Source organism: Kogia breviceps, chromosome 2, assembly GCF_026419965.1.
Source record: "Kogia breviceps isolate mKogBre1 chromosome 2, mKogBre1 haplotype 1, whole genome shotgun sequence".
Classification (NCBI taxonomy): Eukaryota; Metazoa; Chordata; class Mammalia; order Artiodactyla; family Physeteridae; genus Kogia; species Kogia breviceps.
The window spans coordinates 27,834,392-27,862,050 of record NC_081311.1 but is presented as its reverse complement, the minus strand read 5'-3'; the positions used below and the strand labels follow the sequence as shown (position 1 = coordinate 27,862,050).

General features: G+C 57.1%; 2 protein-coding genes and 1 long non-coding RNA gene across 8 annotated transcripts in view; 1 reads left to right on the top strand and 2 right to left on the bottom strand.

The window, feature by feature from the left end:
• Positions 1-494, bottom strand: part of LOC136793515 (uncharacterized) — a 5,976-nt gene extending 5,482 nt beyond the window's left edge. Inside the window, exon 1 of the long non-coding RNA XR_010838848.1 lies at positions 135-494. This is a non-coding gene — a long non-coding RNA (uncharacterized lncRNA). The remainder of the gene's footprint in view (positions 1-134) is intronic.
• Positions 1-9,422, top strand: part of LZTS2 (leucine zipper tumor suppressor 2) — a 10,419-nt gene extending 997 nt beyond the window's left edge. Inside the window, exons 1-5 of one of the 4 annotated variants that reach the window (XM_059053090.2) lie at positions 2,104-2,223; positions 4,731-5,180; positions 5,813-6,460; positions 7,011-7,262; positions 8,079-9,422. In XM_059053090.2, the coding sequence (XP_058909073.1) occupies positions 4,773-5,180; positions 5,813-6,460; positions 7,011-7,262; positions 8,079-8,762 (1,992 nt within the window). In that variant the 5' untranslated portion in view covers positions 2,104-2,223; positions 4,731-4,772 and the 3' untranslated portion in view covers positions 8,763-9,422. Of the gene's footprint in view, positions 1-2,103; positions 2,224-4,730; positions 5,181-5,812; positions 6,461-7,010; positions 7,263-8,078 lie in introns of those variants that run through there. The other 3 variants (XM_067024862.1, XM_067024863.1, XM_067024864.1) reach the window with 3 other exon arrangements.
• PDZD7 (PDZ domain containing 7) lies at positions 9,262-27,659 on the bottom strand. Of its 3 annotated transcripts, XM_059053088.2 has the most exons (17): positions 27,281-27,659; positions 22,996-23,136; positions 22,514-22,688; positions 21,819-21,995; positions 21,435-21,582; positions 20,190-20,250; positions 19,395-19,802; positions 18,701-18,898; positions 17,433-17,525; positions 17,071-17,121; positions 16,284-16,459; positions 13,184-13,275; positions 12,967-13,058; positions 12,743-12,814; positions 11,281-11,868; positions 10,865-10,965; positions 9,262-10,446 (listed from the first exon to the last, which is right to left on the bottom strand). In XM_059053088.2, the coding sequence occupies exons 1-17, from the start codon at positions 27,501-27,503 to the stop codon at positions 10,231-10,233; spliced, it is 3,012 nt and encodes a 1,003-aa protein (XP_058909071.1). In that variant the 5' UTR covers positions 27,504-27,659; the 3' UTR covers positions 9,262-10,230. The 3 variants fall into 3 exon arrangements, 2 of the variants coding, with proteins under 2 accessions (XP_058909071.1, XP_066880960.1); XR_010838847.1 differs by lacking the exons at positions 9,262-10,446; positions 10,865-10,965; positions 11,281-11,868; ... (1 more) ...; positions 12,967-13,058; positions 13,184-13,275 and having other exon boundaries at positions 16,434-16,459; positions 18,701-18,926; XM_067024859.1 differs by lacking the exons at positions 9,262-10,446; positions 10,865-10,965; positions 11,281-11,868; ... (3 more) ...; positions 16,284-16,459; positions 17,071-17,121 and having other exon boundaries at positions 17,210-17,525; positions 18,701-18,926.

Here is a 27,659-nt window from a genome sequence, read left to right as displayed (position 1 = left end):
TAGGTACCTTGCCGGGCTGTATTTCATTCTCCTCCTGGAGGTGATAAGCCCTCCCCCAGGAATGGGAACACTACGCCCCCTGGAGTTGGGGTAGCGCAGGAGAACCAGAGACTGTTGCGCTGGGGTGGGGTTACCTGGGTTCCTCGTCTTCCTTCTCCGGAACATGGTGCCCCCATCCTGAAAGTATCCCTGAAGGGGGTGCTATTCTGGATGGCAGTGTACAGCAGCCCCCGCCCGGTCCTCCAGCCCAGGGAGCAGCTGCGGGAGCGCCTGTGGGTCCCCTTCCTACTACCACTCTTCCTTGCAGAACTGGGAGCTCCTACCCCCAAAGTAGAAGCAGAAGGCCCACTCATGCAAGAGTGGGAGTCCCCTTCCCCAGAGGATGCATGAGCGTACACATCCCCTCAATACCAGAGTGGGCCTAGCTCCCTCTGGTAGAAGGGAGGACGGCCCCCCTCCCTCCAGGGAATGAGGTAGTGGGCAGCGGCCCTCGGCTTCCCTCCCTGCCCCACCCCCCACCTCTACACACACGCTGAGCCCAGCTGCTGCCTGAGCTTCTGGGCAGGCTGCCAGAAAGGGGAGGAGGCTCCTGGTGTCCCAGGAGGCTGGGATCAGGGTTAGGCCAGCAGAGGGGGTCTCCACGTGGGGGGGGGCTCAGTCTGTTCTTGTGAGGCAGAGGGTCTAGGGTGAGCCTGAGGGTGGCTGGGCTATGTTTCCCTTTCCAGGGAGAAAGAAAGAAAAACAACCCCTTCCATAGAGCTAAAAATAGAGCTGAGAGCCGGCCAGGGCTGTGGCCTGGAAGGGGGGGGGAATGCTCCTTCCTGGGGCAGAGGAGCTCTGGCGGGCCTTGGCCCTGGGGGGCGGGGTTAGGGGGCAGGAGGCTGTCCTTGCCCAGGGGTGCGGGCATCAGCTGACCTGACTAGGTCACAGAGACCCCTACGGGCAAGTCTATGTGTTAAAATGTTTGTGAAATACAACGTGTATGTGTAAGAAGTTGTCTTTGTGACTGTGAATAAGACTGTCAGTGTGAAAAATGCTTAGGAGACGAAGTGTGTTTAAGATTTTGTGACTGGGTGCGAAGAAACTCGAGCTGTGCACAACTAGGCGTGTGACACCGAGTGTATCTCTGTGAGTTGGCCTGAAGATTATGGCAAGAAGGGACATGGAACCTTGTGATGGACGAGACAGACTGTGTGATTGTGGCTGTGTGAGACTGAATGTGGGAAATATCGTGTGGGTGTTAAGACAGTGTTGTTTGCCAGAGGGTGAGAATATCCCTGACCCTGAGAAGACAGTGGAATGTTGTCGGCTGTGAGGCTCGTGTAGGCTTGGCCTGTAAGTTTGGACCAGCTCACCCCAGTGACTTTTGGGGGCCCAGGGCCTGCCTCTCGAGCAATGACCTCTCTCTTAGCAAATGACTCGGAGGGAAGGTTGGGGAGCACAGAGCCGCGCTCGGGGAAGGCCTGGGCTCTCGGGGGAGAGGGCACAGTGCTGGGGAGTCGGGTAGGGACCCCCCCAAGGTTGGGGGTGACTGGGCGTGTTCTCCGAATAGGCCGCTAGGTGGCGCCGCCTCCGCAAATCCAAGCGAGCCTCCTCCAACCCGCTGCGGGTGGGGCAAGCACCCACCAAACCTCGGCCCCCGACTTGTGCTGGGGCGCAGGGCCCAGAGTGGGGGGCAGCTGACCCTCGGCCTCCCTCTCTGGACTCCGAAGCCGGAGAGTGTGTCGGGGGGAGGGGCGGGGTTGGCATCGACCAGAGGAGCGGAGGGGGAAGGGCGGCCGCCGCGGCGCCTGGCCCTTTGTGCTCGAACAATGATCAGCAGCCGCTGGCCCCGGGGCTCGGGTAGGGGTACTGGGTGACCCGCCGCCGCCTAGTCCTGAGCCGACCGAGCCTCCAGACACACAGCCAACGCTCCTCGGAGGGAGGGAACCTGAGCCCCGCTGCGTAGCCCCTGCGTGCGTGCGCCTCGCCGGACACGCGTGACACGGGGTGCTTACGCTTATCCGCGCCCCGGGGGCGGGGTCGCCCCTCGGACCCTCCCCCGCGCTGCACCGCCCACTTGGGCCGGGCGGGGCCTGGGCCGGGCCGGGCCGGGGGCTCCCCGGAGGCGGGGCCGGGGCGGACCGGGCCTCTCCGAGTAGCGGCGCGCGGGCTGGAGCCGGGCGGCGCGCCTGTGGAGCGCTGGGGGCGGCCCGGGGCTGAGCATGGAGCAGCGCGGTGGAGGTGAGGGGGGGGCCGGGGCTGGGAGGCGACCTGGGGGTGACCCCAACTTATGCACGGCCGAGGTCCCGTGAGGAGGCGGCCTTCCACAGCTGCCCCCACTTTATGGAAGCTGCGGGGGTCAGAGGGGGTGGATGGATTCCGGAGGGTGGATTGGGGGCTCCCGGCTTCCGGTCTCGGAATGGGAACTCGTGATCCCAGACTTGATCCCGCTGGATGGTCCTTGGAGTTTGGTGAGGGGGAGACTTTCCCGAACTCTTCTGGCCCCAAAACAGGTCTGTGGGAGCTCGAACCTAGGCCAGACCTCCCTCGGACCCCAGCTGGACCCAGCCCTCAGCAGTCCCCACTGGGCGGGGGGAGTGTGTGCTGTGCCGGAGCGGTTTCTCAAGGATGTTGGGGAGAGCTAGGGGTCCCTTTCCTACAGCCACAAACGCACTTTTCAAAATGGAGCCTCCACTTGCCCCTCCTTCTCTCTCGGGCTCCAAGAGCAGGAGCCGGGCTGGCTGGGCCTGGCTCTCCAGACGCCTGGCGCTGGCTCCCTGGGTGTCTGGCTCTCAGGGCCCAGCTCAGTGTCTCTTCTGGGTTTAGGGGCTCCTGGCTCCGTGGGGCGCAGGGACCCCGGCTCACTGGGTCTGCCTGACCCTGGGGCCTCTCTCAGTCTTTGTCTCTTGTCTTCTGGGTCCCTGTCTGAATCTCTCTGTCTCCTCCCCTCAGTTTCCACTTTCTCTGTGCTCACAGAAGTGGGGAAATGGAGACAGAGATGCCAGCCTCCATGGCCCCCTAAGAAGCCCCTTCCCCACTGTTTCCTCCAGGCCCTGGAGTCATCTGGAAGAGGGCAGAAGAGGGGGTGTTCCATTGGCTTTGCTCAGGGCTGGCACTTGTGGGGTGGACTCAGCCCCTGCCTCTGCTCCGTGGACACCAGTCACCCCCACCCCCAGCTCCCAGCTCCTCCTTCCTCAGTCTGGACACCTCCCCGGTTCTCCAGATCTTCTGACCTGAGCGGGAAGGGGGGGGGGGCGGTCGGACTTAACGGAACACACGCAAGAATGAAGGAGAGCAGATCAAGCAAAGATTCACGTGTCTCTCCTCTCCCCACAATCCAGTGAGTGACAAAAACCAGGCTCCCACTCACTCCGTTGGCCCTGTGTGCCACCCAGGCTCTCACCCTCTCTCACACATGCTCCCATGCACACACGGTGCTCTATACACACTTGTGCACCCTCATTTCCTACTCACACACTTGTGTAAGATACATAAACTCATGTATATGTGAATGGACATCTAACCAAACGTATTCTCTCACATAGTCACAGTCATACACCACAAATTCACTTATGTATGCATTTGTAACTTTCACATACCTTCTGAGAGAGACACCCTGTTTACACACACACTTTTGTAAGATATGCACATGAGTTCACATATATATGCATGTATATCTGAATGTACTAATGCGTCTATCCAAACATATATACTCACATTCATCCATGAAGTTTTCAAACATAGTGCTCAGATTCACGCTCTTGTGCACACAGTTTCACACGCACAAATAAGTAAGATGCATACACTCCTACTCCTACGCAATTCTCTGTCCACTTCTTGGCTCCCGTTCTGCATGATGACTTCAGCAGATGCCTGAGTCCTGGTCTTCAGCCTCAGGACTGGGGAGGGAGTTCCGGGTGGAGACTTGCTGTCCCCTTCCAGGAAGGAGCAGAGCCTGGGGAGGTGGAGCCCTCTTCCTTGGGCTCCAGGGAAATAAGATCTTGGAGCAGCTGCCAGAGGTGATGGTAGAGCTTCTATCCTCATCCCCTTGGGGTTACTCTGGGGAATGTCCAAAGCTAGAAGGTTTCATAGGGGTTGGCAGTGGGTCTGTGTAGGCTTCTCTAGGCCTGACTGATTGGGTGTGGTGAGGCTAGTTGTCATGGAAACAGGCATGAGCCTGCATCCACCTCTTGGAGGCAGGAGACCCCAGAGGGTACCTGTGGGCTCCCTAAGAGCTCTGAGTTCTTGTTTGACCAGCTCCAACCTTGCCGCCTGTCTGTCTGGGAGAAACTGAGGCCCAGCTGGGGGAGGCTGGGCACTGCCTGGCCTTAGCTCTTTGTTTCCTAATTACCATCTGAGTTGCTGACTGCACCCCTGAGGTTGCCCAGACTGCCTCTAATGAGGCCACCTGTCCCAGGGGACCAAGGACTGGTGCTGGCAGCTGGTAGAGAGGGCTCCCTCCCTAACTTGAGTCCTGGCCTCTGTGGGGCCCCATTCCTTCATCATCCCCGCTTGGTAGATTCAGTCCTCAGCCCTGTTCAGACCAGAATTGGGCAGTGGCCTGGGGCCCAGGGATAATTGAGGTTCTTGCCAAGACTCGGAGGGGATGCCTTGGGGGGAGGGTATCAGTGCTTGTTACTGATGTCAGGGGGCTGTTTGACCTGGGACAAAGGACCAGGAGGGACTCAAGACCTTATATAGGGAGGAAGCTCAAGATGGAGAGACTGACACCACTGCCCTGCTCACAGGTTTCCCTGGAGGCCCTTGGCCAGGCCTGAGCCTCTGCTGCCATGGCCATTGTGCAGACGCTGCCGGTGCCATTGGAGCCCGCTCCTGAGGCCGCCACTGCCCCACAAGCTCCAGCCATGGGCAGCGTGAGCAGCCTCATCTCAGGCCGGCCCTGCCCTGGGGGGCCGGCTCCTCCCCGCCATCACGGTCCCCCTGGGCCCACCTTCTTCCGCCAGCAGGATGGGCTGCTACAGGGTGGCTATGAGGCACAGGAGCCGCTGTGCCCAGCTGTGCCCCCCAGGAAGGCTGTCCCTGGCACCAACTTTACCTACGTCAATGAAGACTTCCGGACAGAGTCACCCCCCAGCCCAAGCAGTGACATCGAAGATGCCCGAGAGCAGCGGGCACGCAATGCCCATCTCCGCGGTCCCCCACCAAAGCTCATCCCTGTCTCCGGAAAGCTGGAGAAGGTGAGGACCAGCCCTTCCTTTGGGGCCTGGGTGGAATCAGGGGTCCCCTGGAGAAGCTGAAATTAGGAGACCTATTTAGAGGAAGGAGTGTGGGCTCCAGATTCACCAGACCTGGGTTCTCATCCCAACTCTGCCTCATTCTGGTTGTATGACCTCAGAGAAGTCATTTAACCTTTCTGAGTCTCAGTTCCTATATCTGTAAAATGGAGGTAATAGGTCAACTTTTATAGGATTGTTGGGAAAATTACATTTAATAACGAGTGTAAAGTGTTTAGCCTAGTGCCTGGCACGTAATATGTGCTCGATAAATGTTAGCTGCTTAGAAATACTGTTTTATACTTAAAACAATGTGTTTGAATTTGAGAAGGCCCGTAACTCTGCTGAGCCTCCATTTCCTTATCTGTGTATGAGACAGTGATAATATTTTGCTTGTATGGCTGTTGTAATGATTTGAGAGGAACGTTTGAAATTGCTTGACATAAAGCTGACACTCAGGAGGCCCTCATCCAGTGGTAGCAATTGTTATTAATATATGGGGATTGGGGACCCTGGATGGGAGGGCAGGGAGTATGATAAGGGCTTTGAAAGATTGGGTGGCCTCATGCCCATTGTCAAGTGGCACCTCATTTCAGAACATGGAGAAAATTGTGATCCGCCCAACAGCCTTCAAGCCAGTGCTGCCCAAACCTCGAGGGGCACCATCCCTACCTAGCTTCCTGGGTCCTCGGGCCACCGGACTGTCAGGGAGCCAAGGCAGCCTAACGCAGCTGTTTGGGGGCCCTGCCTCCTCCTCCTCCTCCTCCTCCTCTTCGGCTGCCGACAAACCCCTGACACTGAGTGGCTGGGCCAGCAGCTGTCCATCGGGGACTCTATCCGACTCCGGCCGAAACTCACTGTCCAGCTTGCCCACTTACAGCACCGGGGGTGCAGAGCCAGCCACCAACTCCCCAGGCGGGCACCTGCCTTCCCACGGCCCTGGGCGGGGGGCACTGCCTGGGCCAGCCCGAGGGGTCCCCACTGGGCCCTCCCACTCAGACAGCGGCCGATCTTCCTCCAGCAAGAGCACAGGCTCCCTGGGGGGCCGCATGGCCGGGGGACTCTTGGGCAGCGGTCCCCGGGCCTCCCCTGACAGCAGCTCTTGTGGGGAACGCTCCCCGCCACCCCCTCCACCCCCTCCACCCCCTTCGGACGAGGCCCTGCTGCATTGTGTTCTGGAAGGAAAGCTCCGAGACCGGGAGGCAGAGCTGCAGCAGCTGCGGGACAGTCTGGACGAGAGCGAGGTGACCATGTGCCGGGTGTGGTCCGTGGCAGTGACGGGGGTGGTATGGCAGGACATCCACAGGTGCTGGGAATACAAGAAGCATTTCTGTCTGTGCTGAGGGGCAGGTGTCAGGCTGTTGCAGTGTGACCCCATCCCCACCCCAGCTGTCTGGTTTACACTGTAGAGTGGTTGACACAGCACCACCATTTACTGTCCTTCAGACTTGAGCAAGTTACTTAGTTGTACTGAGCCTCAGTTTCCTCATCGATAAATGGGGATATTCCTGGCCTCTGGGTTATCATGAAGATTAAGTAGGGTGAAGGGTGTAAAGTGCTTAGACTAATGCCTGGCACCTGGGAAGTGCTACATAAGTGCTTGCTATTATTATTGTTGTTGTGTCGCTTTTCCTAAAAGTAGTTGCTACTGTTGGTATTGTAATTATTGAATGGAATCTACCTTCTCTGAGCCCAGGACGGGGGCCAGGGCAGTCGGTGATTGGGGAGCTGGGGGTGGCCAGGGCTTGAGGTTTGGGGGAGCCACAGGACCCAGGCCTGCCCTCTCTCCCACAGGTGTACGAGGAACGGCAGCGGCACTGGCAGCGCGAGGCCCTGCGAGAGGACGGCGCGGCCCAGGCGCAGCGGGCGCAGCGGGCCCAACAGCTGCTGCAGCTTCAGGTGTTCCAGCTGCAGCAGGAGAAGCGGCAGCTGCAGGATGACTTTGCGCAGCTGCTGCAGGAACGTGAGCAGTTGGAGCGGCGCTGCGCCACCTTCGAGCGGGAGCAGCGGGAGCTCGGGCCACGGCTGGAGGAGACCAAGTGGGAGGTGGGCCAGACCCGGATGGGCAGGGAGCAGGGCCTCTGGCAGGGGGGTGGGGGTGGGGAGTGGGTAAGCCTTGAAAGGAGGGGCCCAGCCACACCCCCTCACCTGCCACCCCCAGAGGGCCTCCCCTTCCTCACCTTTGTGAGATGAGGCTCCCCCTTTGACTTCCCTTTCTGGGTGCGGGTCTTCTTGGGCCTCCACATTTGGTCTCCTCATTGGTCTGGTCTAAGGGCTCACGTAGCCAGTAACGTTCCCATCCACTGCCTTCCCGCGATAATAAGAATGAGAATGTAGTGCTTGCTGCTCAACAGGCACTATTCTAAGCATGTAATGTAGAGTGTGTTCTCTAATCCTCGTAACAACCCTGTGAAGTGGGTGCTGTTCCTATCTTCATTTTATAGGCGAGGAAAGGGAGACCCAGAAAGGCTAGAGCCAGAGATCACACCTAGTCAGTGGCTGAGCTGAGATCTGAACCCAGGCAGTCTGGCTCCAGTGTCTCTGCTTTTCACCAGGATACTGTAGTGCCTCTCAGCAGGAAATGTGGGCACTGCCCTCAGTTGCTTCCACTCCTACCAAACCCGCCACCACCCAGTCCCCAGGGCGCTGCTGCTTCATAATGGTTTAAAGACCCCAGCTTTGAAAGCAAAAGATCTGGGTCTATATTCCACCGTAGCCAGTTAATAGCTGTCTCATTATACCCATCTGTAAAATGGGTATAGTGATCAAACCACCTCTCCCCAAATGCCCAGCATGATGTCAGGGCCTGACACCCTGGGAGGACACTTCTCATCATCCTTTCTGACTATCTCCCACCCCCAGGTGTGCCAGAAGTCAGGCGAGATCTCCCTCCTGAAGCAGCAACTGAAGGAATCTCAGGCAGAGCTGGTGCAGAAGGGCAGCGAGCTGGTGGCCCTGCGAGTGGCGCTGCGGGAGGCCCGGGCGGCGCTGCGGGTCAGTGAGGGCCGGGCGCGGGGCCTCCAGGAGGCGGCCCGAACACGGGAACTGGAGCTGGAGGCCTGTTCCCAGGAGCTGCAGCGGCACCGCCAGGAGGCTGAGCGGCTGCGGGAGAAAGCTGGGCAGTTGGACACCGAGGCGGCCGGACTCCGGGAACCCCCTGTGCCTCCTGCCACTGCTGACCCATTCCTCCTGGCAGAGAGTGATGAGGCCAAGGCACAGCGGGCAGCAGCCGGGGTTGGGGGCAGCCTGCGGGCCCAGGTGGAGCGGCTCCGGGCGGAGCTACAGCGGGAGCGGCGGCGAGGCGAGGAGCAGCGGGACAGCTTCGAGGAGGAGCGGCTGGCCTGGCAGGCGGAGAAGGAGCAGGTGATCCGCTACCAGAAGCAGCTGCAGCACAACTACATCCAGATGTACCGACGCAACCGGCAGCTGGAGCAGGAGCTGCAGCAGCTCAGCCTGGAGCTGGAGGCCCGGGAACTCGCGGACCTGGGCCTGGCAGAGCCAGCTCCCTGCATCTGCCTGGAGGAGATCACTGCCACCGAAATCTAGGGCCTTGGCATCCAGCGCTGCAGGGAGGTCTACTGAATGCAGATGGTAGCCTCAGATCCACTGAGGGCCCCGAAGTCTGAGGGCCCCAGGGCCACTTGTCCCCTGTGATCCAGGCCTCTGGGCCTCTGTCAAGGACTCGGGGCTGCCCTATGACTTGGCTGACTCCTTGAAGGTCCCTGTGTTCACTGTCACCCAGAGGCTCCTACTCACTCAACCTATTTGACTCACCAACTACTGCCATTGCCACTCTGCCAACGCCGTTCACCCCCAGCGCTCCAGCCCACCCGGCCAGGGGGCTGGGAGGAGGAAGGGGCTCCCTCATCTCCACATTCTCCCCATCACACAGCCAGAGAGAGCCAAACAGCGCCAGCTGCTCCAGATGTGCCTGCCCCCACCCTGCCCATGTTGGGGGACAGGGCTGGCAGTGGGGTCTGATCCCCAGGTTCCAGCTCTGCAGCCTCTCTCCTGGGGTAAGGGGGCTATAGTCAGACCAAAGGAAGAACTCAGAAATGTCTTGTTTATTTGTATTTGTGACCAAGTGGCCCCCTCCCCACACCCAGGTTTATGGCCTTGTTTTCACTTGTATATTTTTCACATTGTAAATTTCTTGTACAAACCCAAAGAAAAAAATTAAAAATTTTTTGTTTGTTTTTAGAAAAAGATGAGTGTGCTAGATAAAGATTACAGGAACCTGTTTGACCCCCATGCCCTCTTTATTTGCTGGCTAGTCCCCTACCCCTCATGGAGGTCTTCGGGGGAGAAAGGGTGATGGGGGAGGGACAAATCCAGCAGAAAATCTGAGGTCCTAGTGGAACCACAACATGAAATGGGCTCTTGGGGTTTGAGAAACTAGAAAAGACTCCCATCCTGTCCCTTGCACAGAACACTGCTTGGGGCTGGGGGCTGGATGCAGTGACCCCCTTGAGGGCCCTATCTGAGAGTGCCTGTGTCCCTCACTGGGGGAATCATGAGAAAGTGCACACCAATCCTAAGCTCCAGACCTTGGGTTTCCCAACCCCCTTCCTGTCTTGGGAGGTTGGGGGTAGTGAGCTGGTGACAGAGCTGCCCTGTAGCACCTTGTCCTTGACACCAAGTTTATCTGGAATGGGCAGAGCCTTAGTGACAAGTGGGGAGGGAGAATGTGGGGGGAGAGGATCTGAGCCACCAGTGTGGAGCTTTGGGAGTAGGCAAGGCAAGCAGGAGTGGGAGGTTCTTGAGGCCTGAAGAGGTTAGTAGGTGAGGTCCAGGGGGTGGCAGGAAGATTCTCTGGGGTCCGTGGGAAGAGTTATGGGATAGCTGGGGAGAGTCTGGGATTCGTATCAGGAGGCTGGAAGACGGGAGAGGGCACTGGGCTGGGGGTCAGCTGGAGAAGCCTGGCATCAGCGGGAGGGGTCTGGGTATGGGTGGGAAGGGCATTAATGGGAGGTTCTGGGAGCCAGTGGGAGGTAGCTGGAATACCATCAAGGGGTCAGTGGGCAGGGGAGTGGTCACCAGGAAGCCGCTGTTCAGTGAAGGCTGATGAGTCAGAGGGTAGGGGCAGTGGGTCGGGCCTGGGGACCCTGACCACAAGCTCCATGGGCTCCCGAGCCTTGTTTCGATAAGCCCGGCGGATGGTGTCTACTGCCCGCTGGTGGGTCACCTGCTCCAGGCTCTCTCCATCCACGGCCACAAGCTCAAAGCCAGCCTGGGATGGGGATGGGAGAATCACAGACCTCCCTCTTCAGGTCAACCCCACACCACCGCCCAACCTCTCACCTCTACTAGCTAGGACACTCCCCATCTGGGCTCTGGGCGGAGGCGCTGGACAATGGGACTTTTGTGTCCAGAGCCGATTGGGGGCAGGGTGGGGTGCAGACAATTGCCTTTTGTCCCTTGGGGCTAGCGGTGTAACAGGATGGGCCACCCTCAGGCGCAGGCTGGAGTGAGGGGACAGATTTTTCCCTAGGTCTGCTCATCCTTCAGGCCCAACCCTGCTGCTCCCAAGCCTCCTCCCATGACCTGGTCTAAACATGTCTGGCTGGAAGATGAGCATGTACCAGCCCCACCCTCTGCCAGAATTCAGCTCTGGGTCTAGGGAGTGGGCCTGGGTGCCCTTCACCCACCTGAAGGGCCCCACTGAGGAAGGCGGCGCCCCCAGGGAAGATCTTTTCTATCTTCACCATGGGCTGCACCTTGGACTCAATGCCCCCAGAAATGCTGATGCCTAGTGAGAGGAAGAAACACTGGGTTACCGTGCAGCCACACCCCTAAAGCCCAGAGCTCCCAGGAGAACCCAGGACCCATCCCCAAATAGAGAGCCCCCAACTTTTCCCAAACCCCCAGATTCTATTACTACTCAATCCTCAACTCACTCTAGACCCCAAACCTCCCAAATATGGACCCTCCCAACTATATCCTAACACCCCGATTCTTTCCCTAGTCCCAGGTCCCCTAATAATACCCCAAAACCAAGCCCACCAACCTCACCCACACCCAAGAGCCCCCGCCCCGCAGCAGGTGCAGTCCCGCCTGCACTCACCCAAGGACTGCTTCATCTTGGATAGCGTGACGGTCCTCAGCTCCCCACTGGGGACCTTCATGGCTGCCTCTTCGGCTGTCCCACCGGTTCCGTTCTCAGCGGGCCCTTGACTGCCCCCTGCCTTGGCCACCTGCCCATCCGTAGGTCGTGGCAGAGGAGGCCTGGCCTTCCGAGGCTTGTGGTAGCGCCCAATGGCTGTGCTGGGAGTGGGGATAGGTGCCGGGGATGGGGAACGCCTGCGTCCGGGGGACTTGCCTCTGCCCCGGCTGCGGCTGCGGCTCTGGCCTGGGCCCTGGCTCCGGCTCTGCCGAGGGCCCTCTAGGGTCAAGGGTTCTGTCAGCAGCCAGTTAGGCCTTGGGGGCCGGGGAGCCACGGGGGGTGGCTGGGGAGGGGGTGTGCAGGTGCTTCTGCGTGAGATGAAGGCATCTACTGGCACATCCTGGAGAGGGGGGATCCCTTTATGAGGGTGGCGGGAGGCAGAGGCACCCAGGGAGACCTGGAGGCCCCCCAGATGCTCCCTCAGCTCCTCATCATCTTCCTCCTCTGAGAAGCCGTTCACAGGAAGTAGGTAGAAGCCTCCACGACTGTCTGGGGAAGAGGGCCAAGGTCAGGCCGCCTTCTCCTCAACAGCCCAGACCACCTTGCCAGACCCCAGTCCTTGCCTTTGTTGGTGTAGGGAAACCCAGGCCTGGGTTTGCTCAGGCCCTGTGGCAGCGTGCCCGGGTTCTATTGTAATAGTATTTTAAAACTTTCTATTGTAATAGTTACAGTTTTCTTTAAGTGACTATTACAATAGAAAGTAAAAATATGACTCCCACACCAAGCTGGTAATTTCTCAGAGGTTATTGCATAGAATGAGATGATTTAAAAAGTGAGTGGGTTTAAAACCAATTATTAAGGGGCTTCCCTGGTGGCGCAGTGGTTAAGAATCTGCCTGCCAGTGCAGGGGACACGGGTTCGAGCCCTGGTCCGGGAAGATCCCACATGCCACAGAGCAACTAAGCCCGTGCGCCACAACTACTGAGCCTGCGCTCTGGAGCCCGTGAGCCACCAACTACTGAAGCCCACGAGCCACCAACTACTGAAGCCCGTGCACCTAGAGCCCGTGCTCCACAACAAGAGAAGCCACGATGATGAGAAGCTCGCGCACCACAATGAAGAGCAGCCCCCACTCGCCGCAACTAAAGAAAACCCGCGTGCAGCAATGAAGACCCAACACAGCAAAAATAAAATTAATTAATTAATTTTAAAAATTTTTAAAAATTATTAAGTAAATAAGAGTACAGATGGTGAGTGGACATGATGAAAATGGTTCTGGCAGACGAGGGATTTCCTTCAGGGAAACACACGTACCTCTGAAGCCACAACAGCCCACAATGGGACAAGGATGGAAGGTTCACTCTCCCTCCCCCAGCCCCCCCTAGGGTGTGCCCCCTCCCCGGGCTCTGGGACTCTGACTGACCAGGCACAGGAGTGATGAGGTGACGCTTGGGCGGTGTGTCCTGCCGGGCTGGTCGCAAGGCAGGAGGCCAAACTGGTTGGAGAAGAGAGCAGGTCAGGAACAAGGCTCCCTGATGGGCCCAGCTGAAAGGGCCCAGGCAATCTCTGCCCCTCTCGGCTGGGAGGCCACGCCCCCCGGCCCCACCTGCGGCTCAGGATCCACAGTCCTGCCCCCTGGCTGCTGACCTGCCTGGCTCTTGAGGGCCTCAAAAGCCTCCAGCTCCACAGGCATCACCATGCTGTCGAAGCGACCCAGGTCTGTGGGGGCCACCACACCCCTGGGGGAGGGCAAGAGATGATGGGTGGTCAAGGCTCAGTTCTGGAGGTGCCTGGAGGGACTTCAGCCCCGGAGAGGTTAGGGGAGATATCGGGGATGCCCTTCCTGCCTCCAAGCCCTCCCCACCTGATGTCCCTCAGCAGCAGCAGCTTCGCAGGCCTGTCCAGAATGGCCAGCAGGGGCCTCACCAGGTCCTCCACGCCGCCATCATGCACATACTGCAGAGAGAGGCACCACAGGTCAGATAGCAGCGGGGACTTCCAGAGCCCGGTGAGGGGCCATGCCTGGGCATGGAGGGACCCCACGTTTAGGAGATGCTCTCCCCGCCCCAGGGCTGTCTTATCTTGGTGACTGGGTGGAAGCCTGTAATAATAATGACAGAGCTGTAACAGCAATAACAATAACAGCTTTGGGCCTTTTTCTAGGCCTCGTACACATGGTCTCTCATTTAGCAACCACTCTGAGAGAGACGTCAATTATTCCCATTTCACAGATGAGGGAACTGAGGCTCAGAGAGAAGGACTTTGCCCCAGGCCACACAGATGAGGAAGTGTGAAGAGGGACTGGAACCTGAGAGCTCTGGCTCTTGCCCGCTGTGGTACCGGAAAAGGATATGTAGGGCGTGGACTCTCCTCCCCACCCCACCTCTCCTCTCGGGCTGAAGGAAGGAATTTGAGCCAAAGTCTAGGCTGTGCGCCTGGCTGTCCCAGCTTGTGTCTGCACAGACCTACAAATTAGGCTTTGTTCAAGGCTGGAATGGGGACTCTGGGGAAGGGGTGGCCCTACAGAATGCCTCTCCAGTCAGTACCCAGGGTGGTGGGGGCCTTTCTGCCTGGCACTGCCCGGATGCCACCAGCCACACCCCACCGACGCAGACAAACTGGCAAACTGTATACTGGGAGCCACCCGACTTGGACAGCACACTGCCCCCTAGTACCATGAGGGACACACATACTGATTCCGGGACACACAGAGCCTCCCGGGCGTGCACAGACACAGGGAAACAGCACACCCTGGTGGCCAGAGTGAGACATTCATAAATATCTGGAAATTCAACTGCGTGTGTGGCCCTAAACCACACACAAAATTACAGGGACCCACACTTACAAATATGGACAATACACCCCCTTTTGCCTGGAGAGAGATACACGTAATTGCAAAGAACCAGTCACATATGTGCACACACTTCAAGTCCACAAACCTGTGTTCAGCATCCACTAAGTGCCAGCTCCTGTACTGGGCAGTGGGGACACAACGACAGACAGCCACATGCTCCAGTAAACTACAGACCACTGGCGATGGGGCAGAGCGGGGAAGATCAAAGGAGGCTGCATGGAGGAGGTGGCCTTTACACTGACTCTTAAGGATAAATGCAGGGAAACAGCATGATAGCTGGCAGGAAAGGGTAGTGTGGAACGATGGGTAGATAGAGGTTGAACTGGAACATGGGGTACATGGAGGGCCTCCATATAGGCCGTACAGTTTGTGACTACAGTGTGAGTAGTGCCCCTAGAGTTGTGTAATTCATAGGCTGTATAAACCAGTGTTAGATGTTATACCAAGGGAAGAGGATGTGATGTGGTGACCATGGGAAAGCAAAGGTTAGTGAATTGGGGAATCAAATCAGGGAGGGCCTTGAATGTGAGGATAAGGAACTTGTACTCTATTCAGCCAAAGATATGAGGCAGCAAGGGGCCTTGGGGAGTGTAAAGTGATCAGAGAGGTGGTTTATAATACCTGGTCTGGCGGCTGTGGGGAGATGGCTCAGAGGGGGAGAGAGAAGGGAGGCTTGGGGTTTGGGAACCACATATCCAAGTCACTAGGGGAGCTTTACTAATCATTCCAGCCAGGACTCCACCCCGAGGGTTTGATCTCTTGGTGTGGGTGGGGCTTGGGTCAGGCTTGGGTGGTAGGCATTGCTCCCTAGGTGCTCTGGGGCACAGAGAGAGGCCCTCCTGGCCTGGGCAGGGTGGGAGGAGCAGAGGGGTGGGGGTACAGGAGCCTACCAAAGAAACTGACACAGAGCTCCACCTAGTGGCCAGAGCCTAGAGTTGCAGGCTCACAAAGGCTTGGTACACACAGCCCTACTTGGAGCTCAGAGCTGAGCGTGACACTCAACTGAGTTTAACCCAGAGGCCTTTAGCTGCCCCCCAGATGCACCCCCATATGTAGCTCTGCTGTAAACCAAGCATTGGCAAAAGGATGCATGAATTAGTATGCCTCAGTCTCCAGGTGACCTACACATAGATACAACTGTACAGTTAAGTCAACGCAAACTCAGGTACCCCAGAGATTAACAAATGCACATATCACACAGACATAACAGCCCCACCCTGACCAAGGTGAGGGAGTCGGGGGAACCACAAACAATTTCCTGAAACTCCTCAGCTTGCCCTGGTATACAGGATCACGCGTGCACTGATGCAGATCCAGCACAAGGAACCCATAACAGGAAACCTGCAGGTTCTTGAGACAGAGGGATAGGCGAGGGCCTTCCAATCCTCCTGGAGGGCGTGGCCTGTACCTCCTGCAGCCTCCCCAACACCCAGGCTACAAAGACTCCCTCAGATCTACCCTCTACCCCACCGTGGGGCCCTCTGCTTCTGTCTGAAATTGAATGAGACAGAGAACAATAGTGCAGGTGTTAGGGGAGGCTTGGGGTATGTTGGGAGGACAAAAGATTACTGACTTGGGTAACAGGGGAGGGGGCTTGGCATGAGGCCAGGCCTGTTGGCTGACCCAGGAGTGAAAGGAGGCATGAGGGGTGGGGAAGCCTGGGTTTAGAAGAGAACAGAGAACAGAGCAGGTGACTGCAGGGACTCAGGTCCCGAACTCATCACCTGTCTGGCTCCTTCTCTCCTCAGCTTAAATATCACCTCCTCAGGGAGGCCCTCCCAGCCATGCCATCTAGTTTGTGCCTCTTAGGTTATTTTCTCATGTTCTTTGTCTTCACAGTACTTCACATGATTTGTCACTATGGGTGCTTAGGTTTTAGTTACTGTCTATCTTCCCTTCCTGGCTGTGAGCTCAGCGTGTGTGTGTGTGTGTGTGTGTGTCCATGTGTCTGTGTGCACTCACGAGTTACAGGGGTAACTTCTGCTTTTACTTACCACTGGCCTCACAGTGTCAAGCCCAGATACTGGTCAATAGATAGTGGCCTGAATGAATGAAGGGCTGGAAGACTGAGTGACCATGTACTAGGGCTGGGGACGGGCTGGAGGCTCACCCGGGAACAGTGGCGGGTGACAGCCAGCACCTCGTCGTCAGTCAGCAGCCGCCGGGCCAGGTCCTGAATCAGGGGCCTTCGGCTCTCCCAGGCCTGCACCCTCTCATCCACGTTGGGCAGCTGGCTGGAGGGGCTCCTGGACCTGGCAGAGAGCAGAGTCCGGCCCCTCTCCCGGTCTGCAGGGCAGGAGCAAAAGGGTATGATGAAGGAGCCAGGAGCCATCAGAAGGGGAGGCAGGGGGGCTCCCCTCAGTGGGGTCAGACCCCAGAACAGACTGGCTAAGGGGCCCATGTACCCCCGATGGAATCCCAGCCTAGCCCAGATGCTCCCCACCATGGTCTCCCACACAATCTGCTCATCATTGGAGCTCCAATCCAGCCCCATTCAGCCCCCAACACAGACCCCTATCCCAGGCTGTTCCTTAGTGGAGTCCTAGCTCAGTGCCCCCTGGGCCCCCTGAACATGCACTGTCATACTCATCTGTCCCCATTGGAATTCTAGCAAGGTTACCTCCCTCATCTCTCCAAAAATCTGTCTTTGGGGAGACCCAACTCAAGCTCCCATTCCTCAAAACTGCACCCCAATATATGTCTGCAACCCTATCTTTCTTAGAAAGTATAGTCCAATTCTTTCAGCTGCCCCCCAACGTGCACCTTCCTATCTGTCTGATCCCCCATGCTTGACCCCAACTGAGTTTAGCCCAAAGCCCCTAAGCTACTACCCCCAATATGCACCCCATCTGCAGCTCTACTGTAAACCAGGCTTGGTAGAGGGGTGCATGCATTACCACGTCTCAGCCTCCAGGTGACAAACTTCTGCACGGACCCCACTCCCCCTGCTATGAAGAAGAAAGAGGTTCAGTTGCAGCCCTGGTCCCCAATCTGAAAATGGGGTTTGGGGGCTCAGGACTGACTGGATCACTGGCTGGAATGGAGCATTCAAGGCTGGAAGGTGGTAGGACCGGGAAGCAAGAGGCCAGGCTATTGAGGAGGGTCTTGAAGGCCATGCTCAGGCCAGGGATTCATTCACAGGTAAAGGGGAGTCAGTGAAGGCTTTGGATCAAGAGAGGGTCCAGTCTGCACCCTGCTCATGGAGGTTCATTTGGAAGCAAATGAATGGAGGGAAGAACCCCAAGGGCAAATCACCTACCTTCAAGGGACAGAAAGAAAAAGAGGAGCCTTTGAAGGAGAGGAGTGGCCAGAGAAGTCGGAGGAGAACCAGGAGAGAGCAGAGCCCTGGGGGCTTTGGAAAAAGAGATGGGTTTAGGGAGGGGGCTGGCCTGCCCTGATTTGAAGAGGTTGTCTCTCCCATGAGACTGTCACCTTGAGACCCCAGGGAGGGGCAAGGCCCAGACCCTCATCCCCTGGTTGTTTTTGCCTACCCAACATCCACTTTCCCTTCTGGAAACAGCAGCCTGATTTTACTTGGGGACCACCCCCCACCCCATTCTCAGTCCCTGTACTCCAGGGTGGACACATGACCCAGGCTGGCCAATGAAAGCACCCTCTCTCTCTCCCAGGTGACAAGTGATGTGTTGGGCACGTGATCCCAGCTGGGCCAATGAGAGCCTGGGACTTCAGCTGGAACTACTTAAGGAGAAGCTCTTTCCCCTGGGTTGCTAAGCGACAGTGGCCTTCTTACCTCCAAGTGGCAAAGCCAGCAAGATAATGAAGCCAACCCAGGGGAAAGAGGAACCAAAAGATGAAGGGGGCAGATGTCTGAGGAGATTGTTTAAACGTTTAGACCCAGCTTACACCAGTAGCTGAGCCAAGAAGTGCTTTTTAAAGCTAGCTTGAGTTGAGTTTCTGTTACAGGCAACCCTGATAGTCTCAACTCATCCATTTTTGGTCCAGTCTCTGAATCTCACCAGAGAGATGAGACATCCTCTGTAAGGGTCCTTAGGAAGCCCCTGACATGAGTGAAGCCTGTCTAGGCCTTCCTGCCTGGCCCTTGATCTACAAATGGCCTTGCTCAAGATGGTTCTAGAACTGGGTAAAGCCTATGGAGCTCTGGCCAGGAGAGGTGAAGCCAAATGCTCTAGGAAAGGCGTGCCCTGCCTCCCCTCAGTGCCAAGAGCACGGGGATCTGATCCAAGGCTTTCTCGTCTATGCTGTGACTCTCATCAGTTTTCCCTTCTGCAAAATGGGAAGATGAGGCAGTATAACAGCACCATTATATTTTCTGAGCACCTTCTGTGTGTCAGACCATGTGCTAAGTGATTAACATACACTAATTCACTTATTCCTCATTATTCCCAAAGAAATAGGTATTATTACTCTCATTTTACTCATGAGGCTCGCAAGGTGAAGTGGTGGCTCACAGCTAGGACGAAGCAGTGTGGGATTTAAGCTCAGACCTGCTGGATGCCGGAGTGGACTTTTCCTCTGTCCTGCTTGGCTGACCTGCCCAGTACTTACCTTTCTCCAGGTCCGGGTGGGGGCGGGGCTTGGCCGTGCTCCCACTGTCCAGCGTCCAGGCCTCTCTGCGCCCGTCCCCTGCCAGCCGCCCCTGCCGCCCTCCCTTGAAGAAGAGGTTCATCAGGGTCTTGGAGCGCTGCAGGGCCCCCTTCTCCCCAGAGGACCCCGACTTCTCCTTCCTCCGCTGTTTCTTCTCCTCTGCAGACACGAGGGAGCACCCGGGGGGCTGGAGGGGTGGGCAGAAGGGAAGGACGAGGGGCAGGGGTGTGGGGAGGGGCAGAGAAAAGGGAGAGTAGGGGGCAGACGGGATCTGCAGCCATGTGGGGAGGTGGGGATGAGCACGGGGCTGGGGTTCCTCTTCCAGCTTTCTACCCCTCCCCCACCCACAGCTACAGCTGTGTGAGGAGTGTGTGCCTGTGTCTGTCTGTAGACAGGGCTGGGAACTCCAGGATGGAGGGGCTGGGTTAGGGCTGGTTTGGGGCCCAGAGCTGACAAGCTGGGGCTGGGGCTGAGGGTAGGTTTGGGGCCCAGGACTAGTTTGAAATGGAGCCCAGAGCAGGGTCTGAGTGTATTCTACAGCTGGCGCTGGGGCAAAGCCTGGCGCAAAGGAAGCTCTGGGGCCCAGGGCAGGGTGCGGGACAGGTTTTGGAGCAGGGGCTTTGGAGAGAGAAGCAGCCACCCATCCCCCACATACCCCACAAGGTCAGGTGGCTCTGGGAGCGGGTGATGGGGGGCCGGGGTCGGCTGAGGGCCAGGAGCAGAGCAGTTTTGGGGGACTCAGAGAGCGCAGAGTCAAGGCGGGGGGCAGGCGGGGGGCCGTCGGAGCGGATGGCCGTGTCCCTGAGGATGACTGTGGGCCGCAGGCTACACCAGGTCTCCACGTGGCCCCCCGCGTCTGGCTCCGTCTGCATGGCCGTGTCTGCCCGCCCCCGGCCTGGGCTCCAGCTGCCTGGCTCCTCAGACCCCAGGCAGACATCCATGCGGTCCGAGGGCAGGGAGCTCCAGCCATCAGCCGAGCTGTAGGGGGCACTGGAGGCGAATGAGGAGGCGCTGGAGCTGCTCTCCGAGGCGGGGGACAGCTGCTGCAGCACCCCGTTGCTCACTGTGGGCAGTGGGGAGGGCAGGGGCATCTCAGCGATCTGGCCGGGTGGCTTTGGGGCCCTGCCGGGGCTGCAGGCCACCCGTGGGCTTGGCGGCAGCAAGGTTGTAAGCATGGGGTCTAGGGAACCAGCTGCTCAGCCGTCCTGCCACTGACTGGTTGAGAGATCTTAAGCAAGTCCCTTCTTCTTCAACCACCCCCTGAAACTCCAGACCCCAGGAGAGCCTGTAAAGGAACTGCAGCTTCTCGGAGAAGAGCTCAGAAACGGCTCTGGGCGTGTGAAAGTCCTGAGGAGATTTCGGTGCCCCTGCCCACTTATTCTTCAGAGATTTCAGCCCCAATTTAGGGCCTCAGCCCCTTCCTTCCAACCTTGGAGGCTTGGCTACTCACATCGGTCCAGCCAACAGTATTCAGAAACCATCTCCTTGTAGGCAGGGTACCGGCCGGTCTCCTGGGGAGGGCATGGTGGGCACAGGAGGGCACGGGGGAGTGGGTGAGAAGGGAGGGTAAGAATGGAGGAGCAATGGGACAGGAGTCAACTTTTCAACCTGATTACTCTCCTCCGAGCTCATCATGTTCTAGCCACACCAGCCACTTTGTTTCTGAACGTGCCAAGTTCCTCTATACTTTAGGGCCTTTGCACTTGCTGTCCCTTCTGCCTGGATTCTCTTCCTTCAGCTCGTCTTATGGCCAGCTCTTCAGGTGTCACCTCCTCAGAGCTCAAAGGTCCTGACCTCCCTGGCTAAAAGAGCCTTCCCAAATTACCCCATCCCACCTCTCTGTTAATTTCCCTACAGCAGCTGTCACAGTCCGCATGCTCCTAGTTTGTCTGTTTCCCTCCAGTAGCAGAGACCTTGTCTATCTTGTTCACTGCTGTGACCCAGTACCTGGCATAGTGGCTGCGGTGTAGTAGGTACTGAAAAATGAGCGGGAGAGAGGAGGAGTGTTTGGGATCATCTGAGAAGGAAAGGGAGAAACGGGATGTGGGAGAGGTGGGAAATAGAGGCGGTGTGGGGGGGCATGGCAGGGGAGGCACTGAATGGTGAGAGGGAAGAAGTCTCGCAAGGGAGAGGAAGGGGGCAGGGGCCAGGGTTGGGCGCTAGGGGAGAGTGAGACATCACCTCCTCTGGGAGCCAGGGTGAGAAGGACTTGATCCTTAGGCAAGTGTGAGACCCACATGAATAATGAATCCAGGCACATCCCCTGAAATCTAATCTCTGGCTCCAGCCCAGACCTCCCTGCCCTGTGCCCTGAGGATGCCCACTCCCCAGGTCCTGCCCAAAGCCACAGCTACCGCCCCCTTTCTGGGCAGGACTCCTTTCTGGGTGGAGGCCCCTAGACCTCCACCACTCATACAAAGGGGCACTGGCCTACGCATCTGGTGGGGAGCTGGACAGAAACCAGGCCCTCCTACTGATCACCTGAGTAATTGACTGTGATTCCTGAGTTACGTCACCTCTCTGAGCCTCAGTTTCTTCTTCTGTGAAATAGGTATGAAGACAATGCCTGCCCTACCTCTCACAAGGCTGTGGAAAGTCATAAGTTGCGCAGTGATGGGCAAAATTAAGTGCTAGAGTGGTCTGGGAAGTCCTTGCTGTAGCCTGGCCTCTCCCTGTCTCCCACAGTCCTGCCCACCTTGATGGTCAACATGATGTGTGTTTGGCCCTTCAGCACCTCCACGGCTTGGCTGTGGCTGATGTCGTCGAACCTGACACCATTGGCCGCCAGGACCTGGTCCCCCACCTTGATGCCATTCTCCTCGGCCAGTCCACCATGGTCCACTCTGGGGTCAGAAAGGAGGCGTTCTGACAGGCCACCTGGCTGCTCTCCCTCACCCTATTCCAGACTCTTCACTTGGATACAGGGATGCCCCAGTCAAACCCCTTGACCCTCCTCCTGGTGACCCCCGACCTCCTCTCCAGATCCCATCCCTGACCTAGGTCATTGGCCAGGACTCACTTGCTGACCCATCCCCAGGTTCCAGCCCAGCCCTGTTCCATACCCTGCCCCAGCCCTCACTTGGACACATAGATGCCCAGGCCGAACTCCTTGCCCCCGCGGATGTTGAAGCCCAGGCAGAAGTCGTCAGAGGTCGTGTAGAGATGGACGATGCGCCGTACGCCGTCCTCTGATCCGCTGTCAGAGGGCGTTGAGCTGCACTTTTCCACCACCAGACGCCGATTGACCACATCCACCCTGGACAACATCACGGGGCCCTCAGCCTGGGCCCTCACCCACCGCCGGCCACCCCCTCACCTCCCAGCAGCCAAGACAATTGCATAGGAAAGGCAGGGCTGCCTTTGGGGGACTCCCAGACCTGAGATCTTCACTAGGACATAGATTTCATCAAGTCAGGGGAACCACGCAAATCTCTCTTTATTGAGCAGCTCTAACTGCCAGGCCCCACTGCAAATCCTCCCTGGGCCCCGAGGGAGAGGACCTGTACTGTCCCCAGGCTCACAGCCGCAGCATGGAGGGGCAGGGTCACTGGGGTCTGAGACAGCAGAGTGTTGAGAGGACGGCTTGGGGAAAGAAATGGCCTTTTCTCATTTCGAGGTCAGGCTGTCGGATCCCTGTGTTTCCAGTGCCAGGGGATGGGAAGAGCAGAAGCCATACTAGCCAGGCCCCCAGCTGAGCCCTGTGCCGTTGGCCTCTCCCTCCACGGCTTTGGGTGGTGGTGCTGGGGTGGGTAGGGTGGGACCGGGCCTGCTCACCATGTGGTCTTCTCTTTGGAGAACTTGATGCCTGGTACGCGGCCCATGCGCCTCACCATCATGTGCAGGCGGCTGCTGCCCGTCAGCACCTTCACAGCGCTGCCCATCGTGGTGCTCTCCAGGCTCAGCCCATTCACCTCAGTGATCTTGTCACCCACGCACAGACCAGCCCGCTCTGCACCAGGGGAAGGGTGGCTGGCATGGGCCGCTTGGGAGAAGTCCCCCAGGTTGAGGCTGAGCCTCTCCCATCAGACTAGGCTCCCTGGGGTAAAACCTCTTTGATGAGATTGGGATCCCCAGGTAGGGTCTGAGTATCTGCCATCAGACAGGGACCTACCTACCTGTTCATTAGCCCCTTCCATCTCCCCATTGGATCAGGCCCTCCAGAGCTGAGGGCCCTCTCCTCTTATTCTTGACAACAGCATCTCCGCACCCCACCAAAGTGGGGTCACGTCCGAAGCCAGGACCTGGGCCCCACTCACCTGCACTGCTCCCCTTCTCCACCTTGCTGACGAAGATGCCCAGGCCGTGCTCAGAGCCGCCCCGCACACTGAACCCCAGCCTCCCAGCTGGACTCTTCTCCACTCGAACTGCATGGATGATGTCACTTTCATCGCTGTTGGCTGTTGGCGTAAGGACACAGGCATGACGACTCTGCCCGTTCTGGGCACAGAGGGCCCCTGGCCTCCCCAGCTTGGGGCCTGCGAAGGCTGGGTTGCTGGGGACCGGCGCCCAGGGCCCTAAACGAGGGGGTAGGTAGCTAATTTCTAAGTCCTCTCTGGGTGATTTTGAGACCATGGGCCAGGGACGGAGTAGGAGCAGGCAGGACAGGACTCCATGCTAGAAGACACTGTTCTTCCCTCATAATGCAGGGTCTGTGTCTGTGTGTGTGCGTGTGTGCGTGTGTGTGTCTAATCCTTACTAAGCTACCCATGACCACAGGCCTGGGATAGGCCAAATTCTGAAAAATCCTGCCACTCTGAGAGTCAGATGGATGAGAAAGATGTTCAAGATTCCATTCTACGAGGCACAGTTGAGGGAGTCTGGGCTCTCCAGCTTGCAGCAGAGATGAGTATGGTAAGTCTATATTCAAAGTGTTGAAGAGCTCTTCTATAAAAGGCATTAGATGTTCTTGTCTGTATAATCCATAAGGCAGAACCAAGCCCACGCAGTGGAGTTATATGGAGGAAGATTTAATAAGGGAAAACTTTCTAAAACCTTCAGTTGGCAGACAATGGAATGAATTTTCCGAGGAAAGGTAGTGAGTTTCCCATCACTGGAGGCATACAAGCTGATACCTAGTAAGTCCCTGTCTGGGATGTTGTAGAAGGATCCCTGAGGCCCCTTGTATCTCATAGACTCTGTGATCCTGGAATTGAGGGCTCTAGGAGCTAACTGACTACATGAGGAAAGAAACTCAAACCACCATGCCTCAGTATGTGCCCAGAGCACAGAAGTGGTCCTCTCCATCAGTGATGGGGAAAGTCAGAGGAGGGGGTCCTCAGGGACTGGACATGTCAGGGAAGATTTCTTGGAGGATGGGATTTGGATGGGTGGAGGGGAAGGAAAAGGCACTGATGAGGGGACGGAGTGAGCAAAGGCTCAGAGGTGGCCTTTTGGTTAGAGAAAAGTGAGGGGACTGGAGGGGTAAGTCGGGTCCCAGGTGGGAAGGTCAGAGTTCTTCTTGCGGAAGGCTTACTCAGAGGTGTTTGAGAGGAGAAATATCACACACACACACACACACACACACACTTCTATTCAATCTAAGAAAAATCAGGTTACAGTACATGAGCAGGGCAACTCAGGAAGTAATCCCCAAGGGCAGCCTGTAGGTGGGGACAGTGCTGGACAGAGGTGTGGGAGATGCTGGGGCTTCCTAGCTAATTCTACCTGCACAGGTCCCAGGACTTTCTCAGCCCAGACAAGGAGCCTTTTGCTCTCCCGCCCTCCAACCCTCTTTCTCTTCAGTCTCTCCCCAGGGGACCTCCCTAGGGCCCTGGGCCAGGGGGATGTCAAATCTGGGGTTTTGAGCCTAGGAGCTTGGGGCCTCTGAGGAGGGAAGATCCTCTACCTCCATTGCTCTAGCCTGGGGCCACCAGGCATCCCTCCAGGCACTTGGCAGCCTCCTCACTATCTTCTCCACTCCTGCCTCCTTTAATCCATTCTCTACACAGTGGCCAGCGTCAACTTTCATACTAGATCATGCCTTTCCCCTGATTAAAAACCTCAGTGCCTACCCCTGCTTCTAGAAGGAGGTCCACATTCCTTCCATGCCCAATAACGCCCTCCCTGGGCTTTCCTCTGCCCACCTCTCTACATTCACCTCTGGCCACCCTCCCCAGCCTCATGACCTTTGGCCACAGTGACCGCCTTCCTGTTCCTCTCACTGGCCAGTTCTTTCAGTGTGCCCTCTGCTCTGCCTGCGTTGCTCTTGCCCAGACCTTCATAAAGCCACCTCCTATTCCCACTTCCTCCTGGCTCAGACACCACTTTCTCAGAGAAGCCTTCCAGGACAACCCTACCTAAGAAAGTCCCTTCCCCCTCCTCCCAGGTAGTCTCTGTTCGAATGGTTCTCGAAGCGAGCTCTACAGACCAGCAGCATAGCAGCACCTGGAAAGTTATTAAAAATGTGAACTTGGGAGTTTTACCACAGACCCATTGAATCAGATTCTCTGGGTGTAGGGCCCAGTAACTTATCTTTTAACAAGCCCCCCAGGCAATTCTGATGTATTCTGAAGTTTGAGAACCACTGCTCTATCATATCATCCAAATTAGTACCTTCAAGATTCTTACCATCCTTTCTCATCATTTGCTTATTTGTATATTATTTATTCTTGCTCTCTTTTCACTGGACTGTAAGCTCAATAATGGTAGGGACTTAGTAATTCTTTCCACCAATGTATCCCCAGTATGGTGCACTGTGCTTGATATTTACTAAGTCTTTTTTTAATCAATGAAATAATAAGTGGAATAATGAATAAATGAATGAATTAGGAGAGTGAGGAGAAAGGGCTGGTTGGGATTAAAGATAATACCGTTTCTCTGGGACCCACTGAGTTTGAGGAGTTGGTGGGAACTCCTGGGTGATATGGGTGGCAGTGTTCCCCTTCCCACTGTGTCTACCTTATCAGTTAACTTTAGGCCTCTGGAAAGTTCTAAATATTGATAATAACATGGGGGAGGGGCTCCAGGCTGTGGTGAGTTGGGAGATGCTTGTACTCAGGCAGAGGGGATGATTCTGAGCTCACAGGCTCCCAACCCAGACAAGCCAGATGGTTGCAGCAATGCCCCAGTCCTTCCATTGCTAGGGGATGCTGCTCTCCTGGCTGCACTAGGGCACTGGGGTGAGGCAGAGGGAGAGAGCACTCATGGAACTTCTGGAAGAGGATCTTTAGAGGGACAGTGGGCATAGGCCTTGCATCACAGTTGGGCATGGAGTACGTGGGCATGTGAGGGGGAGGTATGATGTAGTTCTTCCAATACGACGGGACTTACAAGGGCCGTGCTACAGTACCTCCTCTCTCCCCCTCTGTGTTTCCTAGGTTATCTGGCAACTTCTGCTCCATGTCCAGAATGACATGCTGCCCTGCTGCTCACCTGAAGTTGAGGCCGAGCTTGGTGGACGATGGGGGTGAGCGTGATGGGCCACTGGTGCAGGAAAGCCTGCTCCCTGAGCAACATGCTCCTCCCCTGCCCTGGTGCCCTGGGTAGGGGACAGAGGGGCCCAGGTGAGTCAGTGGGAAGGAGGAGGGTGAAAAGTCCAGTCTGGGATCCAGCCAGGGGAGCCCTTCTGGCTGAGAGAGAAGAGCAGAGCTGGAGATACTTATCTGGTCCCACCCACGGAAAGCCCAGGCCCAGGGGGCCCCATTCCCCTGCTGGTATTCAAGGTCCTGCCTTGGTCACCGGCTCTTTGTCGCCTCACATCTGTCACTGCAGCCAGGCTGTCTCCTAAGTGCCCACCCATCATATTCCATGCCTTCCATTTCAACCTTGTCTGTGATATCTCCGCCCCACCACCAGTTGCTGTCATTGCTCTGTCTCTAAGCCCTGCTACACTGGAAATTTCTGGAAGGTGAAGATTGAGCCTTATTTCTCTGTAGGTTCCCACAGGACCTAACGAGAGCTGGTATACAATAGGTGTGCAACGAAACGTTAAGCAACTACATAAGATTAGGTGTCCCCCTCCCTCAGGGCCCAGACCTGGGGCTCCCTCCCTATCCTCAACCCTCCTTTTCTCCCCACTCTTTGGAACATCTTCCACTTTACCTCTGTCTCCGTCCTCTGCACCTGAAGCCTTTAATTCTGTCTGTCCAGCTGGACATTGACTCCTCACAGCCCAGCACAGAGCTGGGCACACAATGAACTGGTTGATAAAGAATGTCCCTCTCCATCCTGCCCATCCCCCAAAGTCATACATGAATGGGTCTGGAGAAAGGAAGAGTCCATAGGAGTGAGGGGCCAATTTAATACTCTGCCTTGCTTCTTTGGGGGCTGGCATACCACACCCCCCTTCTCTACCTCCATGCCAGACCTCCCACCTCTGACCTCTCCACAATCCTGGAACACTAAAGGATCAGCTTAAAGGTGAGAAAAGGGTAGATGAGGAAGAGTCTATGGGTTACCAGAGGCCCTCTCTCCCTGCATCCCTACGATTCCCATTTCTTGAGTTCCCCCACCCAAACTGGCTCTGCCTTCTCCTACCTAGTGCCTGCTGTCCCCTACCCCCCACCCGCAGTTCCTGGCCCGGTGGCTGGGCCCTGCTCCCACCTTCGATGGGGGAGTTGATGAGGATGACACGGCCCATGGGCGATGAGGCTCGGATTCCGCGGAGGGGCCCATTCAGCAGCCGCCGTTGCTTTCTCAGCAGGTATCTGGTTGCAGAGCCTGACTCGCTGCCCAGGTGGCCTCGGGAGGAGAGGGAGCTCAGAGAGCCAGAGCTTAGGTCTCTGAGGCCCGCTGGGTCGAATCCCACTGGGAAGCCATGCGCCATGGTGGCTAGATGGGGGTGGTGCCCTACAGGTCCAGAGGGAACCTGCTAGCCCTTGAGAGGAGGGCCCCACGTGCCCCAGCCTCCATGAGCCTTCTGTGCAGACTGGGATCTCAGGGACCTGGAGTCCCCGACCTCTGCTGCCTCTCAGGAGTATGT